The 17,301-nt window shown below is 40.4% G+C and overlaps 1 protein-coding gene across 1 annotated transcript in view; it reads left to right on the forward strand.

The window, feature by feature from the left end:
* The window catches only part of CTSC (cathepsin C), a 42,446-nt gene that overhangs the window by 12,079 nt on the left and 13,066 nt on the right, over window positions 1-17,301 (forward strand). Inside the window, exons 3-4 of the mRNA XM_006068088.4 lie at window positions 10,201-10,367; window positions 15,392-15,547. Of these exons, the coding sequence (XP_006068150.3) occupies window positions 10,201-10,367; window positions 15,392-15,547 (323 nt within the window). The remainder of the gene's footprint in view (window positions 1-10,200; window positions 10,368-15,391; window positions 15,548-17,301) is intronic.

The following is a 17,301-nucleotide window of genomic DNA, read 5'->3' on the forward strand; positions in this document are numbered from 1 at the left end:
TTATTGTCCAGTCACTCAGTTGTGTCTGACTCTTCACGACTTCATGAACAGCAGCACGCCAGGCTTCCTTGTCTTGCACTATTTTCCAGAGTTTGCTCAAACTCATGTGCATCGAGTTGGTGATGCCATCCAACCATTTCATCCTCTGTTGCCCCCTTCTCCTGCTCTCAGTTTTTCCCAGCATCAGGGTCTTTTCCAGTGGGTTGCCTCTTAGCATCAGGTGGCCAGAGTATTGGACCTTCAGCTTCAGCATCAGTGCTCGAGTCAATGAATTCTGAGATTTCTTTCAACCTTACATCTTAAGGGTTTATGAGCAAGTTAGTGAGGAATGAGCCAAGGGACTTTGGTTACCTTGCTGAGGATCAAATTGCTGTTTTCTTAACTAGTTCTAGAACCTACATTTTGGTTTAAAGGGGACATCTTCTCAGCTCTGGAAATAAATCGGTGACCCTCCATTTTCCCATTAAATCTAATTGCCCATTCCTTAAGTAAAATGCTAGAAATTGGTTGCAACCACTGCCACAGTTTCCTATCAGTTTCACAATTCATTAAAATTCAACTTTTAAAATAAATGGGCAAGCTGAAATAGTGGGCAGAAAACTAGAAGGAATCCTTGAAATGACATAGGTTTGTTGATGAAAGATGTGACCATCCTGGATGGTTGGTGAAATACCTGTTTAGAAGATGTGCCTTGTTCTAAAGGCTTTCTTCACACTCCAGACTGACAGCGTGTGCAAATCTGCACTTGCGCAGACAGACACGGAACACAAAGGGCAGAATGTAGAGTAAACACTGTTCTTCTGTATTGTTGGAAGGAAATCTCTCTACTTGTACAGTGTATCATCAGATCATTTAATGTCATACTAAGTATTCTTTTCCGAAATGGTGCTTGATGGATTAGACCTACATGTCCAGATTTTTTTTCTTGTATATCCACAGTATGTGTTGTTGTTTAGTCCATAGTATGTATTGTTGTTTAATCACTAAGATGTGTCTGACTCTTTTTTTGTGACCCCATGGACTAGAGTCTGCCAGGCACCTCTGTCCATGGAATTTTCCAGACAAGAATACTGTAGTGGGTTGCCATTTCCTTCTCCAGGGGATCTTCCCGACTCAGGGATCGAACCCAGGTCTCCTGCATTGCAGGCGGATTCTTTACCAACGGAGCTATGAGGGAAGCCCAATTACATCATTAGTATTTGCAAATCCTGTTTTCCTTGTAAGTGTTATTTGAAGCCACGTGTTCATTTTGTGTGAGTTAGTTAATTACATCAGATGTGCGTGAATCTAAGCAGGCACACATGAGTGGGAATATGCCGTGTTCTAGCCGTCTTATAGGCAGCACGCTGCGATTAACAGGTGAGCATCTGACACTGGAAGTGTGTGGGCATATCAGTGTTACTTTGTATATAAACTAATTGTGGAAGTTGGTTTTCAGTTTTATTTCTGTATTACATATATAAATATAAATTATAAAATTTTCTAATATTTTAGTGGGTTATCTTCTCATCTTGGAAAACCGCTGGTTGACAAAACCTTTATCAGCTGCTCAGTTGAGAGTTGGGTTTGAGAGTACAGGTTCTTTGATGACATGAATAAAGTCTTAACAGCTTCATATGCCCCATGGTAACAGATGGTAGTGTTTATATTGTTACTTGTTTAGTGTTTGATAAGTTTTTAGACTCTGGACATCAGTGGCATCTTTATCCTTGATAGGAATCCAATGAAGTAGATACACCTGTTACCAGCTGGTGAAATTGAGGCTCCTTAGTTGTGACTTGTCCAAAGTTAAATAAATGATAAGTGGAAGAATGGGAATTTAAAGGGCAAAGTCCTTTTTACTAAAGAGCATTTTTTTCTCATAGCCAGTGCATTACATAAAGGAAGGATTCAAATATTTGCGAATGTAACCAGGAAAACAGTGGAACAAAAGGCGTAAGTGATTTTCTCACGCTTAGTGTCAAAAAGCAGTTGAGAATGAGATCCAGGATAAATAACTTAAGTTCTAAAATATCCCAACCTTTTCTTTTTCAATTGGTTAATATTGCTAGGTGATTGGATGGAATTGAATGGTTGATAAAATGAATAGCAAACTGAAGAAGGGCGGCTTTCAGAATGGCAACTCAACGATAATTTTGAAGAAGCAAATGAATAGTTACTGAATGCTAGTAGTTTTCTAAACTTAAGTGCTAGGATTTGTAATTTCTTCACATTTTGTGTGATTATCTATTTGTTGCAATAGAAATTGGCATCAATGAATAGAAACTTAAATTATCTCATTTGTGCAAGTCAGTATTCAGAGACTGTTTATATAAATAAATGAAAATGGTTAGAAAAAATTTTGACTACATTTCAAGCTGGATAGTGTGGCCAAAACTTCAGTTTCCTACTTGGTAATATTTTCAGAAATCACGTAAGATGTATTTTACAGTAGCAGAAAAAATGACAGGAATACTGAGAATATTCAGATCAAGAAAACAATGGGGGCACAGTGCATGCTCCTCTCAAGGTACTGAGTACTTGGGTTCTGGGGTGGGTTAAATATCTCTTTTCTACTAAGTTACAGCTGTCCTGCATAGTGGTATTACAGCCCTCACCCTGCCCTTCATAAGGTGATTTCAGGTTCTAAAAGAAAACCATATTATTTTAGATTGGGAAAACTACAGAATAATATAAAATAAAAATTTTAAATGGAAAATAATTCCAGCAAATTAATGTATAAAAAATGGTACATAAATGGGTATAGCATCTCTTAGTAATTTGCTTGAGTGAAAACAGGTGTAGTTTTTTTAGGATTATTTTGGATCACTTAGAATGTTTAGATGGGGCTTCCTTGGTGGCTCAGATGGTAAAGAATCTGCCAGCAATGCAGGTGACTCGGGTTTGATCCATGGGTCAGGAATATGCCCTGGAGAAGAGAGTGGCTTCCCACTCCAGTATTCTTGCCTGGAGAATCCCATGGACAGAGGAGCCTAGTGGGCTACAGTTCATGAGGTTGCAGAGAGTCAGACACAACTGAGCGACTAACAAGCACATTTAGAGAATGTATAGATGCTCTGTATAAGTAGGGAGTCTAAATGATATACCTACTTTGTGAATAATAAGAAAACCGTAGATGTAAAGACTGTGCAGTTAAGAAGCTTGAAGGGATATTTTGGAACTTTCAGGTCAGCTTAAGTTTACAGGTTAGGAAACAGGTTTGGAGAGGAAAAAGTGACATTCCTGAAGTCATACTAGGAGTCAGAACGTGGGTCTCTGCGACCCCTTTTTAATTATAAAAGTATCACACGTTAATTATAAACTTTTCTGAGTTTCTCATGTTACTGTTTAAGTAGAATTTGGCATTTGTTGTTCTTTCTGTTATTCATTTATTTATTCACTCATCACTCATCCAGTAACTAATTGCTTTCTACTGCTAGTGTCCTAGTTACCAAATAAGCAAAAATCCTGTTCACTGTGAGAACAGTGCTTATGTGGAAAGAATAACTCTACAGGCTACTGTGAAATTAAACGGGTTAGTATTTGTAAAATACAGCCTGTGAGGCCCAGTCTGTTACACCATCCTGATTTTGCAGATGTAGACACGGAAAGTACAGAGAGGGTAACTTGCTCAGGATCACACAGCCTATAAGAAGCAGAACTGGGTGCTATCCAGGAGTCATGCCTGCAGACCATGTCCTCTGCCTCTGCCCTGAATCAAAAATCTTCGACAAAAATTTAGGTGAAATTAGATGATCTTTAGATGTGTGGCTCTTAGATGAAATCAGATGAAATAAATGTTTAGGTGAAAGAAAAATTTAAAAATTAGGTAAAAATTTAGGTGAAATTAGATGACCTTTAGCCATGTGGGTCTCTCCTTGGATGAGAATTTAGGTGACCCTTAAGATGTGTGGGGCAGCAATTTGAATCTGACTCATGAAAGACAGTTAATTTCCAACTTTTTTTTTAAAGGAAATAATAAAGCAATGATTCTTACAACATTTGAACTCATACTTTAATTATATCTTCTCTATTTAACTTTGCAAAGTCTCCTTTTTTTTTTTTTTTTTCTCCCCATGAGAACAGTATCCCAAAGAATCATTTTGAAACTCACATAATGTAGATGAAAACCCTTTGCAGATTGCTTAAGCCTTTCCTGTGTGGTTTCTAGGTATCTCCTCTCAGTGTTTTTGGCCATTGACTTTTATGTTTATTTCTCTGGCACTGTGTGAGAAGGAGTGTATAAAGAAATGGTGCTTGGTATTTGGGAAGAACACTTGGTTCTAGAGTCCTTGGTTCTAAATTCTAGTTCAGCCACCTCTTTTAGATCTCGTTTCTGTCCCCCGAGTCTATACGTTTGTGTTCTGTTGAACCTCTAAGATTAATCTGTAAAATGTGTATAAAGTATGATGTGATAGGTAAATGTTAAGATCCTGTAGTTCCATAATATTGATGATGAAGGGTATAGAGTCATTGATCAATATGAACAGTAAGAATCTTTAGCACAGTTGGTCATGTTTTAAGGATTTTTTTTCTTCTTCTCCAGTCAAAGTAACAACTCAGCCTTTCCCTCAAAGGGAAATTCATTTCGTATTAGCAATCATGTTTGTAACTGACTAGCTGTGCCAACTAGGCGAACAAAGCCACACTGACGAAATACACGGGGCCCATCTCTTCTAACTTGCATGCCTTGAACTTTTGGTATGTGGGGAAAGTCATTTCATCTGTGATCTACATTGCTGGGGAAATTTCCCAGGCTTTTCCAAGCATGGTTAACTTGCTGAACCACATGGTTTTGGTTCAGATAAATAACCCCATTAATTACATTTTGCATATTTCACGGAGTTCCCGTTGTCTTAAGGTCTGGTGCTATGTCAATATACAGTGTGTGCATGGCTAGCACTTAGCATGATGCCTGGAAAATGTTATGTGACCAGGAAGTATTTGACATATAAGTGAAAGGGCTTACTGTTGTTCAGTTGCTGAGTCAGTTTCGTCTCTTTGCAATCCCATAGCACGCCAGGCTTTCCTGTCCTCCACTGTCTCCTGGAGTTTGTTCGGATTCATGTCCGTTGAGTTGGAGATGCCCTCTTCTCCTTTTGCCTTCGGTCTTTCCCAGCATCAGGGTCTTTTCCAGTGAGTCGACTCTTCGCATCAGGTGGCCAAAATATTGGAGCTTCAGCATCAGTCCTTCCAGTGAATATTCAGGGTTGATTTCCTTTACGATTGATTGGTTTGATCTCCTTGCAGTCCAATAGGATATATAAATAATGTGGTTTTTTTTTTTTCCCCCAAGAAACTTGACCATAATCCCAGACAGAACAAAGTTATTCTAGCAACATCTGGACCATCCCTCATAGATGTTCTTTTCTAGGACTTTGTTGGCATGTTTCTCGTTCTTAGGAAACAGGAGCATTTTTTTAAAGTGATGAGCTTTACAAAATCTATCTTTTTATAAATATATAACTTTATAAAGTTAAAACGTTTTTACATAACTTTTTATATAGCTATTTTTTTATAAATAACCAAGAAAACCCCACCCAAAGGCTGTTTTTACATTTCCTTTTTAAAAAACCGTATTTCATATTAATAAAAAATTTTACATATTTACATTCCACTTAAGTACCATCTTGTAATTTTTTTCCTGTTAATAGCTCTTGGGTTGTTTTGTTTGTTTTTTCTTTGGACACCCTGCGAGGTTGTAGGATTTTATTTCCCTGTTGTTGTTCAGTCACCCAGTCGTGTCTGACTCTTTGCAACCCCATGGACTGCTGCAGGACTCAAACCTGGGCCCTCAGTGGTGAGCGTGTGGAGTCCTACCCACTGAACCGCCAGGGAATTCCCAGGTTCGTTCTCTCTCTCTTTTTTTTAAATTGTTCTAAGCAGAGAGGTCAGCACATTTTCTTGCAGGGTAGATAGTAAATATTTTAGGCTTTATGAGCCTTGTAGTCTGTTGCAGCACCTCATTCCTGCTGCTGTTGCACCCAAGCAGCCAGAGTGAAGATATTATAACAAGTGGCCCTGGCTGAGTTCCAGCAACACTGTATATAAAAGCAAGCAGCCCTCTCCAGCCTCTTCCTCTGTGATGAACATCCTCCTGTGTTTAGCTTTTTTTTTTTTTTTTCATTTATGTGTATCTGACACTTTCAACAAGATAGCTCTGAAAAACTCTTAAAGCCTTGTTAGATTACTTTTTTGTTTAATTGGAGGAAAATTGCTTTACAATGTTACTGGTTTCTACTGTGAGTGAGTGAGTGAGTGAGTGAGTGAAGTCTCAGTTGTGTCCGACTCTTTGCGACCCCATGGACCGCAGCAGGACTCAAACCTGGGCCCACATGATGGTGAGCGTGTGGAGTCTTACCCACTGAACCACCAGGGAATTCCCAGGTTCTCTTTTTTTTTAATTGTTCCAAACAGAGAGGTCAGCATATTTTCTTGCAGGGTAGATAGTAATGTTTTAGGCTTTATGAGCCTTGTAGTCTCTATTGCAGCACCTCATTCTTGCCGCTGTTGCACCAAAGCAGCCAGAGTCAAGATACTATAAACAAGTGGCCCTGGCTGAGTTCCAGCAACACTGTATATAAAAGCAAGCAGCCTTCTCCAGCCTCTTCCTCTGTGATGAACATCCTCCTGTGTTTAGCTTTTTTTTTTTTTTTCATTTCTGTGTATCTGACACTTTCAACAAGGTAGCTCTGAAAAACTCTTAAAGCCTTGTTAGATTACTTTTTTGTTTAATTGGAGGAAAATTGTTTTACAGTGTTATTGGTTTCTACTGTGAGTGAGTGAGTGAAGTCTCTCAGTTGTGTCCGACTCTTTGCGACCCCATGGACTGCAGCCCACCAGGCTCCTCTGTCCATGGGATTTTCCAGGCAAGAATACTGGAACGAGTTGCCATTTCCTTCTCCAGGAGATCTTCCTGACCCAGGGATTGAACCCAGGTCTCCCACATTGTAGGCAGACACTTTACCGTCTGAACCACCAGGGAAGTCTGCTGTACAGGACTGTACGGTAATGCAGATCATCATAATTTTATATATAAAACCCGTCCCCACATGGGGCTTCCCAGGTGGCGCTAGTGCCAAAGAACCTGCCTGCCATTGCGGACCTGTAAGAGACATGGGTTAAATCCCTGTGTGGGGAAGATCCTCTGGAGGAGGGCATGGCAACCCACTGCAGTGTTCTTGCCTGCAGAATCCCATGAATGGAGGAGCCTGGTGGGCACAGAGTCGGACACGACTGAAGCAACTTAGCACACAAGCCCTCCCACATGAGCCTCCCTCCTCTCGCCCATCCAACCCCTGTGGGTCATCACAGAGTGCCAGGCTGGGCTCCCTGGGTTACATAGCAACTTCCCATCAGCTCTTTTATGTATGATGGGTATTTATATGTCAGTGCTACTTTCTCAATTCATTCCACCCTCTCCTTCCCCCTGATGTATCCAAAAGTCTGTTCTCTATGTCTGTGTCTCCATTTCCTTCCCTGAAGATAGGTTCACCAGTATTATTTTTCTAGTTTCCATACATATGCATTGATGTATGGTATTTGTTCTTTTTCTAACTTAACTTCACTCCGTATAACAAGTTGAGTTCATCCACTTCACTAGAACTGACTCAAATGTGTTCCTTTTTGTGGCTGAGTAATGCTGCTAAGTCACTTCAGTCGTGTCCGACTCTGTGCGACCCCATAGACAGCAGCCCACCAGGCTCCCCCGTCCCTGGGATTCTCCAGGCAAGAACACTGGAGTGGGTTGCCATTTCCTTCTCCAATGCATGAAAGTGAAAAGTGAAAGTGAAGTCGCTCAGTCATGTCTGACCCTTAGCGACCCCATGGACTGCAGCCTACCAGGCTCCTCCATCCATGGGATTTTCCAGGCAAGAGTACTGGAGTGGGGTGCCATTGCCTTCTCTGGCTGAGAAATATTCCTTTGTATATATGTACCACATCTTCTTCATTCATCTGTCGATGGACATCTAGGTTGCTTCTATGTCCTGGCTGTTCTGAAGAGTGTTACAATGAACATTGGGGTACATGTCTTTTTTAATTCTACAGCAGTGGTGGGGGGAGCAGTGGCCTAACCCTGCCTGGCCTGTCTGCATCATATGAGGTTACCAACATTAGACAGTTTTGATCAATGAAAATAGTTTCAGGTAGTTCAGCATAATAAATATGAACTTTTAGGAACTTTTTCACGTGACATACCCTCCAGTGTTGCAGCCCAGTCATATCCTAGACCTTTATTTCAGTGTTCCTTTGTCCTAAGTTGGGGCTTTAGCAGGGACATGAGGAATGGTGAGTCAAACCTATGCTCGTGGAGATATTCTTAGCTCAGGGCGGTACGCGGGCGTCACAGTATCATGAAGCACCAAGACAGAGCAAAATGTGCATGTGAGCGGCCCGCAGTCACTCACCCAGTGCAGCCTACTGGGCGGTGAATCCCAGGATCCAGACCTAGCTCTTTTGGATTCCAAGACCGTGCATTTTTAACTCCATGTTGTTGTTACACAGTCACTAAGTCATGTCTGACTTTACAGTCCCACGGACTGTAGCCCACCAGGTCTCTCTGTCCATGGGGTTCTCCAGGCAAGAATACTGGAGTGAGTTGCCATTTTCTTCTTCCCATACCAGGGATCAAACCCATGTGTCCTGCATTGGCAGACAGATTCCTTACTACTGAGCCACCAAGGAAGCCCTTTTAACTCTATGCCTAAAATTCAGAGACTTGGATGCAGTAAGGTAGTTTTACCTTTCAGTGTAGTTCAGCTTATACATTCCTTTAAACTTGGGGTTTGCAAACCATGGGTCTGTTTTTGCAAATGAAGTTTAATTGGAACAGACTGTGGTTCATTCCTTTATGTATTTCTGGTCTACCTGTCGCACTGCACAGGCAGGGTTGAGTATGGCAGAAGCCTTATAACCTGCAAACGTTAATGTATTTACTGTTTGGCCCTTACTCAGGCCACCTAGCACAGGTAAAGTAGTATCCATTATGCTAGATTTAAGAGTCCACAAACCACATCCTGTGGGCCGAAACCACCCTACTGTGTGCCTTTGTAAAGAAAAGTGTTGAAACACAGCTGCCTGTGCTCATATGTTTATGTTGCTTTGACTGCTTTTGTGCTTCTGTTCCATGAAGTCAGTGCCTGAAACTGTCTGTATTCAAGTCCCTTCTTAAAAAATTTACCATGCATTTTTTTTTTCTTTCCTCCTCCTGTGCTCTCTACTTTCATTCAGGATTATATATCCTTCCTCCATAAGGATATATTAAACTATGAGGGTTTTTTTTTAAGGCTCTGGAGCCAAAGTATCTGAGTTATAGATCTGTCACTTTATACAGTTGACCCTTGAATGACATAGGTTTGAACTACACAGGTCCACTTGTATTCAGGTTTTTAAAAATTAAATACATACTACAGTACTACGTGAGCCAGGGTTGGTTGGTTCCTTGGACGCAGCACCCAGGATACAGATGGATGACTGAAAAATTATATGTGGATTTTTGCCCGTGGTGTATCGGTGCCCCTGCTCTCTTCAAGGACCAGCTGTAGTTATTTTTCAGTGTCAACACTGATTTAAAACAACAGGCTGTGTTCATGAAATAAAGTGGAGAGAATATTTAATAATTAGGATATTTTAACTCCCTCATGCTTAGAATTTGCTAAGAAGTGGGGAGGTTGATGGAAGAAAACATTTGAATTCTTTGAAAGGTTTTTGTATTTTGCTGGCGTGCCTCTTCTGAGTGGACCAGTCTGAGGAACTGAGCAGGGCTGTGTTGTTTCTGCCCCTTCACAGCTCTGTTAGCGTAGGTAGGGACCGCTTGCTGTCTGAGGTGAGCCTCCGCTTACTCACCGGTCAGTTGGGGTTATTAGTGCCTGTCTCCTCAGAGGCTTGCCGTGAAGATTAAATGAGGTGACTTTGGTAAAGTGCCTTGGAAAGCAGCTGCTTTAAAAATATTATTTTCTTTACCTGCGTTTCATTCTCTTGCAGTGTTGGTTGTGTAAATTTTGCTCAGTGGTCAGTGATGCTAATCCTAGAAATGTTTCTTTTTCTTCCTCTTCTAGAATAGTTCTCAGACTGAAACCTCTCAGATTTTGTTTTGGTTGACAGAGGCTGGTCCCTCAGGTGAAGTGAAAAAGAGGCATCGTTACTGTGAATAAGAGACGAGGAAACGGACCTGAGAGAGAACAGGTTCATGGGGCTTTTCCTTCTCTTGCTTGATTGCAGTATAAAGAAGAGGGTGGCAAGGTAACCAGTTACTGCCACGAGACCATGACTGGCTGGGTCCATGACGTGCTGGGCCGGAACTGGGCCTGTTTCACTGGAAGGAAGACAGGAAATACCTCGGAGAACGTGAACGTGAACACAGCACGCCTTGCGGGTCTCGAGGAAACGTGAGTTGTTGTCAGTGAAAGATCCATTTGGTTTTTTATGATGTTTATAAGGATGTGTCTATATTAATCCTTGGAAAATTTAATTTGATTGTATTAACTTTATTTGACCTAGAAACATAAGCCATGTTATGTACCACTTTACTGGAAAAACACGTTGGGTGATTTAACTGAGAGAAGAAAGTATTTTTTCAAAATACTTCTAAAGTAATGGACCAATGAGGGCTTTAAAGAAGATTTATATAAAGGACCACGGAATTGAGTGACTTATACATGCAAATGAAACAACAGACGGGTTCCAGATCATGAAAGGAGTACGTCAAGGCTGTATATTGTCACCCTGCTTATTTAACTTATATGCAGAGTACATCATGCAAAATGCTGGGCTGGATGAAGCACACCCTAAAATAAAGATTGCCGGGAGAAATATCAATAACCTCAGATATGCAAATGACACCACCCTTATTGGCAGAAAGTGAAGAACTAAAGAGCCTCTTGATGAAAGTGAAAGAGGAAAGTGAAAAAGTTGGCTTAAAACTTAACATTCAGAAAACTAAGATCATGGCATCCGGTCCTATCACTTCATGGGAAATAGATGGGGAAACAATGGAAACAGTGACAGACTTATTTTGGGGGCTTCAAAATCACTGCAGATGGTGATTGCAGCCATGAAATTAAAAGACACTTACTCCTTGGAAGGAAAGTTATGACCAACCTAGATAGCATATTCAAAAGCAGAGACATTACTTTGCCAACAAAGGTCCATCTAGTCAAAGCTATGGTTTTTCCATTTGTCATGTATGGATGTGAGAGTTGGACTGTGAGGAAAGCTGAGTGCTGAAGAATTGATGCTTTTGAAGTGTGGTGTTGGAGAAGACTCTTGAGAGTCCCTTGGACTGCAAGGAGATCCAACCAGTCCATTCTAAAGGAGATCAGTCCTGGGTGTTCACTGGAAGGACTGATACTGAAGCTGAAACTCCAATACTTTGGCCACCTCATGCAAAGAGCTGACTCATTTAAAAAGACCCTGATGCTGGGAAAGATTGAGGGCAGCAGGAGAAGGGGGCAACAGAGGATACAGTGGTTGGATGGCATCACTGACTCAATGGAGATGAGTTTGAGTAAACTCCGGGAGTTGGTGATGGACAGGGAAGCCTGGTGAGCTGCAGTCCATGGGGTCACAAAGAGACATGACTGAGTGACTGAACTAATTCTAATACAGAAAAATCATTTTATTATTGTCATATAATAAGATGTTGTGGGCTTCTCAGATGGCCCTAGTGGTAAAGAACCCACCTGTCAGTGTGGGAGACATAAGGGACATGAGTTTGATACCTGGGTCAGGAAGATCCCTTGGAGCATGGAATGGCAACCCACTCTAGTATTCTTTCCTGGAAAATCCCGTGGACAGAGGAGCCTGGTGGGCTACAGTCCTTGGGATTGCAAAGAATTGGACAAGACTGAAGTGACTTCACAGCACAGCACGATAAGATGTTGCAGAATCCTTGCAGATACATATGTTTATTTTGCATCAAATATAGGTGATACTAATCTAACATAAATCTTAAGGCAATAATAACTGAATTTCAGGTTCTTAGTATTTATGTAGTATATTTGCTGAGGCTAACACAACAGATTACACAGACTGGGTTAAGCAACAAAGATTTATTTTCTCAGAGTTCTGGAGGCTGTAAGTCCAAGGTCACAGCGTCAGCAGGTTTGACTTCTTCTGAGGGCTCTGTCCTTGGCTTGCAGATGGCTGCTAACAGTTGTCCCTACACAGTCAGCCTGTAAGTGTTCTAATCTCCATTTCTTATAAGTATACCAGTCATGTGAGCTTCCCAGGTGGCTCAGTGGTAAAGAATCCACCTGCTAATTGCTGGAGATGCAAGAGACTTGGGTTTGATCCTGGGTCGGGAAAATCCCTTGGAGAAGGAAATGGCAACCTGCTCCAGTATTCTTGCCTGGGAAATCCCAGGGACAGAGGAGCCTGGCAGCCTTTAGTCCATGGGGTCACAAAGAGTCTGACATGACTGAGCAAACACACACACACACACCAGTCATACTGGAATAGAGCCCATCCATGTGACTTCATTTAACCTTGATGTCCTCTTTAAAGGCCATGTCTCAATATAGTCACATTCTGATACGCTGAAGGTTAGGATGTGAACACATGAATTTAGCTTATAACAGACAGTTAATATTTTTCTTAAGTCAGGTCCAGTGTAAGTCACTGTGAACCACACTAGAGATTTCAGACTTTTTTGGAAGGAAAAGATAAATATTATTGGTAGCAGATTTTGTGTTTTATTTGACTGTGAAATCCCCTGGAAGTGTGTATGAGCAGATCACCCAAAGCCAGGCCACACAGGCAGTGAAGGGCTCTGCAGCAGAAAAGGGGGACGTGAGTTCAAAGAGGACAGATTGTTCTTGTCTGGAGAGGCACCCACCCACTCAAGATTTAGACCAATTCATCCCCTCCATTTTGAACATAGATTTTAAGTTGCTTTGCTTGGCTTGACCTTTGAGTGACTCATTTCCTGTGAAGCTGCTCACTTTTCACCCTGCCATTTAGGATATAAAGGAAATGGCAACCCACTCCAGTGTTCTTGCCTGGGACGGAGAATCCCAGGGACGGAAGAGAATGATGGGCTGCCGTCTGTGGGGTCGCACAGAGTCGGACACGACTGAAGCGACTTAGCAGCAGCAGCAGTGTATTGTGTACTTTTCTGATATTTCAAGCATTGCCTCATTTAGTGAAGAAGCTACAACCAGAGAGCTCAGAGTCTATGTTGCCTCACTTGGAAAATAAACATTTAGGACTAAGTTACCATCAACGTCTCTTTCAGCTCTTAATGATCAGATCTCAAGATAGATATTTACAATTTAAAAACGTGTTTCTTTTGGTGTTCGAGAAGAGTCTTTAGAGTCCCTTGGACTGCAAAGAGATCCAACCAGTCCATCCTAAAGGAAATTAGTCCTGAATATTCATTAGAAGGATTGATGCTGAACCTGAAACTCCAATACTTTGGACAACTAATGCAAAGAACTGACTCATTGGTAAAGACCCTGATGCTGGGAAGGATTGAAGGCAGGAGGAGAAGGGGACGACAGAGGATAAGATGGTTGCATGGCATCACTGACTCCATGGCCATGAGTTTGAGTAAGCTCTGGGAGTTCATGATGGACAGGGAGGCCTGGCGTAGGCCTGCTGCAGTCCATGGGGTTGCAAAGAGTTGGACACAACTGAGGAACTGAACTGAACTGAACCTGTGTCTTAAGAAAAAACAACTGTAACTGGTTTTTGTTGTTTGTTAGCTTGTCAGAAATAGAATACAGACAGTTTTATGTTTAATAAATGTACCTCTCTGTTTTCACATTTTGAAAAATGGGAAAGTACTTTGATAAAAACATTAAAAAACATTGTCAATGTGGTTGCACATTTTTGTTATTATTTCTAATGCTTCCAGGTTATTTGGCTATATCTCAGTACTCTCTCTGTGAACATCTCTCTCTGTGAATTAAAAGAGAAAGAAAAGTTCACAGTATGCCTAAAGTTACTCAGGTTAGGTATATCTTGCTTTGTATAACTGAATGTTAATGGAAGTTATACACTCACTGTATGTATAACTTATATGAATATAACTTATATAATAAGTTATATAATATGTAATAACTTACATAATATAACATATAATAAGTATAACTTATTCACTCTATGTATAACTTTATGTATGTATAGTGTATGAAGTTATCCATACACTATATGGATAGTGAGTCATACTTAAGTCATAGAACCTTTTTTTAGTAGAAATAATGTGGTGAATTCTGTAATGCCTGGCACCCAGCGCATAGGTGTAATACATATTTGAGTTAAATGAATAATCAACTCCCTCAGCCTTTTGCCTTTGTAAACATGCTCTTTGTGTATTAGATTTGTTTACATCTCTGTCCAAGCATTTGACATCAGTTAAACCAGTGCCTCTCAGTATTTAATGTTGCTGTGAATCATCTGGGAATCCTGTTAAAATGTCTATTCTGATTCAGGTGGCCTGGAATGACATTTAGAGTCTGCATTTCTAGCAAGCTTCCAGCTGCTTCTGCTGGTACTGGCTCAAGAACCAAATCTGAGTGACGAGGATATAAACCTTGTCCGTATGGAACAACTTTTTGTTCGTCATGTGGTTACAATACTTGCCTTGCTGTATGTACGTTGAATACAGTTTTGCTGTGCTTCACCCACCCCCTTTTATTATTGCAAAGTTTAAAAGGTGATGTTTGTGTACTCAGTTGTATCCAACTCTTTGTAGCCATGGGTTGCCATTTCCTGCTCCAGGGGATTTTCCGCCCGAGGGACCATACCTGAGTTTCTTTGGCTTCCCGCATTGGCAGGCGGGTTCTTTCCCACTCTGCCACATACACACATTGAAGACAGTTTTGCTGTCTCCTCCACCTTTTCTTATCATTGCCAAGTTTAAAAGGTACATTGCAGAAACTGTATTAATAGAGGTGTGACTCTATCTTACCACTCAGAGATAACCTTGGTTGTATGTACTTTATATAGTATCAATATAAATGTACACTTTCACAGAAATTTGATTCATGCTGTGTCAACTTCTCTGATAGTCTGCTTTTTTGTCTAATATAGTGTGAACATTCTCCCATATCACTAAATAATCTTCCAGACATTTTTACTGAATAAACTGTATAGCAAACGAAGTGCCATTATTTATTTAATCCCTTGTTTGTTTTAGAATTTATGTTTATAATCTATTACTAGTATAAAAGTGTTTCACTGAACATCGTTATACAGTTATCTTAGTTCACTTAAATTTTATTTTCATAGGACATATTCCAGTTCTAGGCTGTGGATATAAATGTAGAGATATAGAGACTAATATACCCAGTTGCCTTCCTGAAAGATTATATCACTTTACACTCAAGCTCACAGTATGAGTGCCTATTTTAATGGAATCTATTTATATCAGTAAAGAGTGTATGTGACCCTATCTTACTTTTGTTGGCAGGTATTCTAATAGGCTCTACAGATATAACCATGACTTTGTGAAAGCTATCAATGCCATTCAGAAGTCTTGGACTGCAGCCCCATACATGGAATATGAGACTCTTACCCTAAAAGAGATGATTAGGAGAGGTGGTGGCCACAGCCGGAGAATTCCAAGGTAATAAAGCACATCTCTTTATCATGAATAAAGATATGTGTTGATTGATGTCTTCCCTTCTAACCAGCCCTCCTTGCATCACTCATTATTTTATTGGTCAATCCCAGTTTAGATGTTTATGTTATCTTTTCTCTGACCGTGCCCCTCTCCTATTCATACATGTCCTGATGTTCTCCAGGCCCCGTTTATGGGCTTTGCTTTCACAGCATCTGCTGCCGCCTTTGCTCTCTTTGCATTTCTCCACTTTGGCTTGAGGGCTTTGTCGTCTCTTGCCTGTATGATGGATCAGCTTCCTGTCTTCTGTCCTTTTGATCTTTTTCCCTCCCTGTCCCCATTCTTAGCCATTCTGTGAAATACTGCCAGTTACATCTTCCTATATTCACCTCTGATCGGATTACTACCTGTTGTCTAAGGAATACATTTAGCCTGGTAATCAAAACCATCTAAATTTGACTGTAACTCTGTTTACCACCCTGACCTGCTTTCAAACAATATGACAAAAATTACTGAAAACTTTAATCTACCGCCATTCATGAAACTTTCTTTGCCTCACATACCCCTGAACTGGCCTATAAAAACCATTGGCAAAAACCAATTTGCCACCAGTAAAAATCTCAAAATCCTTTCTCAGTTTTGAGGTCCAGCAAAAAAAAAAAGTTACATATTTATCAATATACTTCTCCTGCCTTCAGCCAGAAGTGGCATTTCCTATCTTAGTTTACATACCCCATGATATGCATCTGATGGGAAATTATATCATTCTTTGAATTTATATAGTCAGGAGTTTGGTAGATTTCTTTTATTTCCTGAAAACTATAGATGAGTTTAGCATATGTAGTTCCTTAACATTTATTAAATGACCAATGACATTCTTGTAATGCCATACCTTGCTTCAGGAGAAATTGATGTAACTGAAGGGTAGGAAAACCAATTGGAAAAGCTAATGGGACTCAAAATAAATTTATTTTCAAAAAAATAAAAATAAAAACAAAAAAATTGTGTAGATAGGTTATTTTCTTTTAGTATATTGAAGGATTTTCTAATATTCAGAGATATAATGATTATTTTCTTAATAGCTATAGAGTCCTTTGTTCAAGTTTTATTGTTTAAATAGACCACTGATACATTAATAGTTAACTAAAATACATTGCTGGATAAATGCCAGACTGGATGAATCACAAGCTGGAATCAAGATCGCTGGGAGAAATATCAACGACTTCAGATGTGCAGATGATACCACTCTAGTGGCAGAAAGTAAAGAGGATCTAGAGAGCCTCTTGATGAAGGTGAAAGGGGAGAGTCAAAAAGCTGGCTTAAAACTCAACGTTTAAAAAACTAAGATCATATCATACGATCCTACCATTTCATGACAAATAGAAGGGGAAAAAGTGGAAGCAGTGACAGAGTTAATTTTCTTGGGCTCCAAAATCACTGAAGATGGTGACTTCAGCCATGAAATTAAAAGATGCCTGCTCCTTGGAAGGAAAGTTATGACAAATCTGGACAGTGTATTGAAAAGCAGAGATATCACTTTGCCAACAAAGGTCCATATAGTCAAAGCTATGGTTTTTCCAGTAGTCATTTACAGATGTGAGAGTTGGATGATAAAGTATGCTGAATGCCGAAGAATTGGTGCTTTTGAATCACGGTGCTAGGGAAGACTCTTGAGAGTCCCTTGGACTGTAAGGAGATCAAGCTGGTCAATCCTAAAGAAAATCAACCGTAAATATTCATTGGAAAGACTGTCGCTGAAG

This window comes from Bubalus bubalis, chromosome 5 (genome assembly GCF_019923935.1).
Source record: "Bubalus bubalis isolate 160015118507 breed Murrah chromosome 5, NDDB_SH_1, whole genome shotgun sequence".
Lineage (NCBI taxonomy): Eukaryota > Metazoa > Chordata > Mammalia > Artiodactyla > Bovidae > Bubalus > Bubalus bubalis.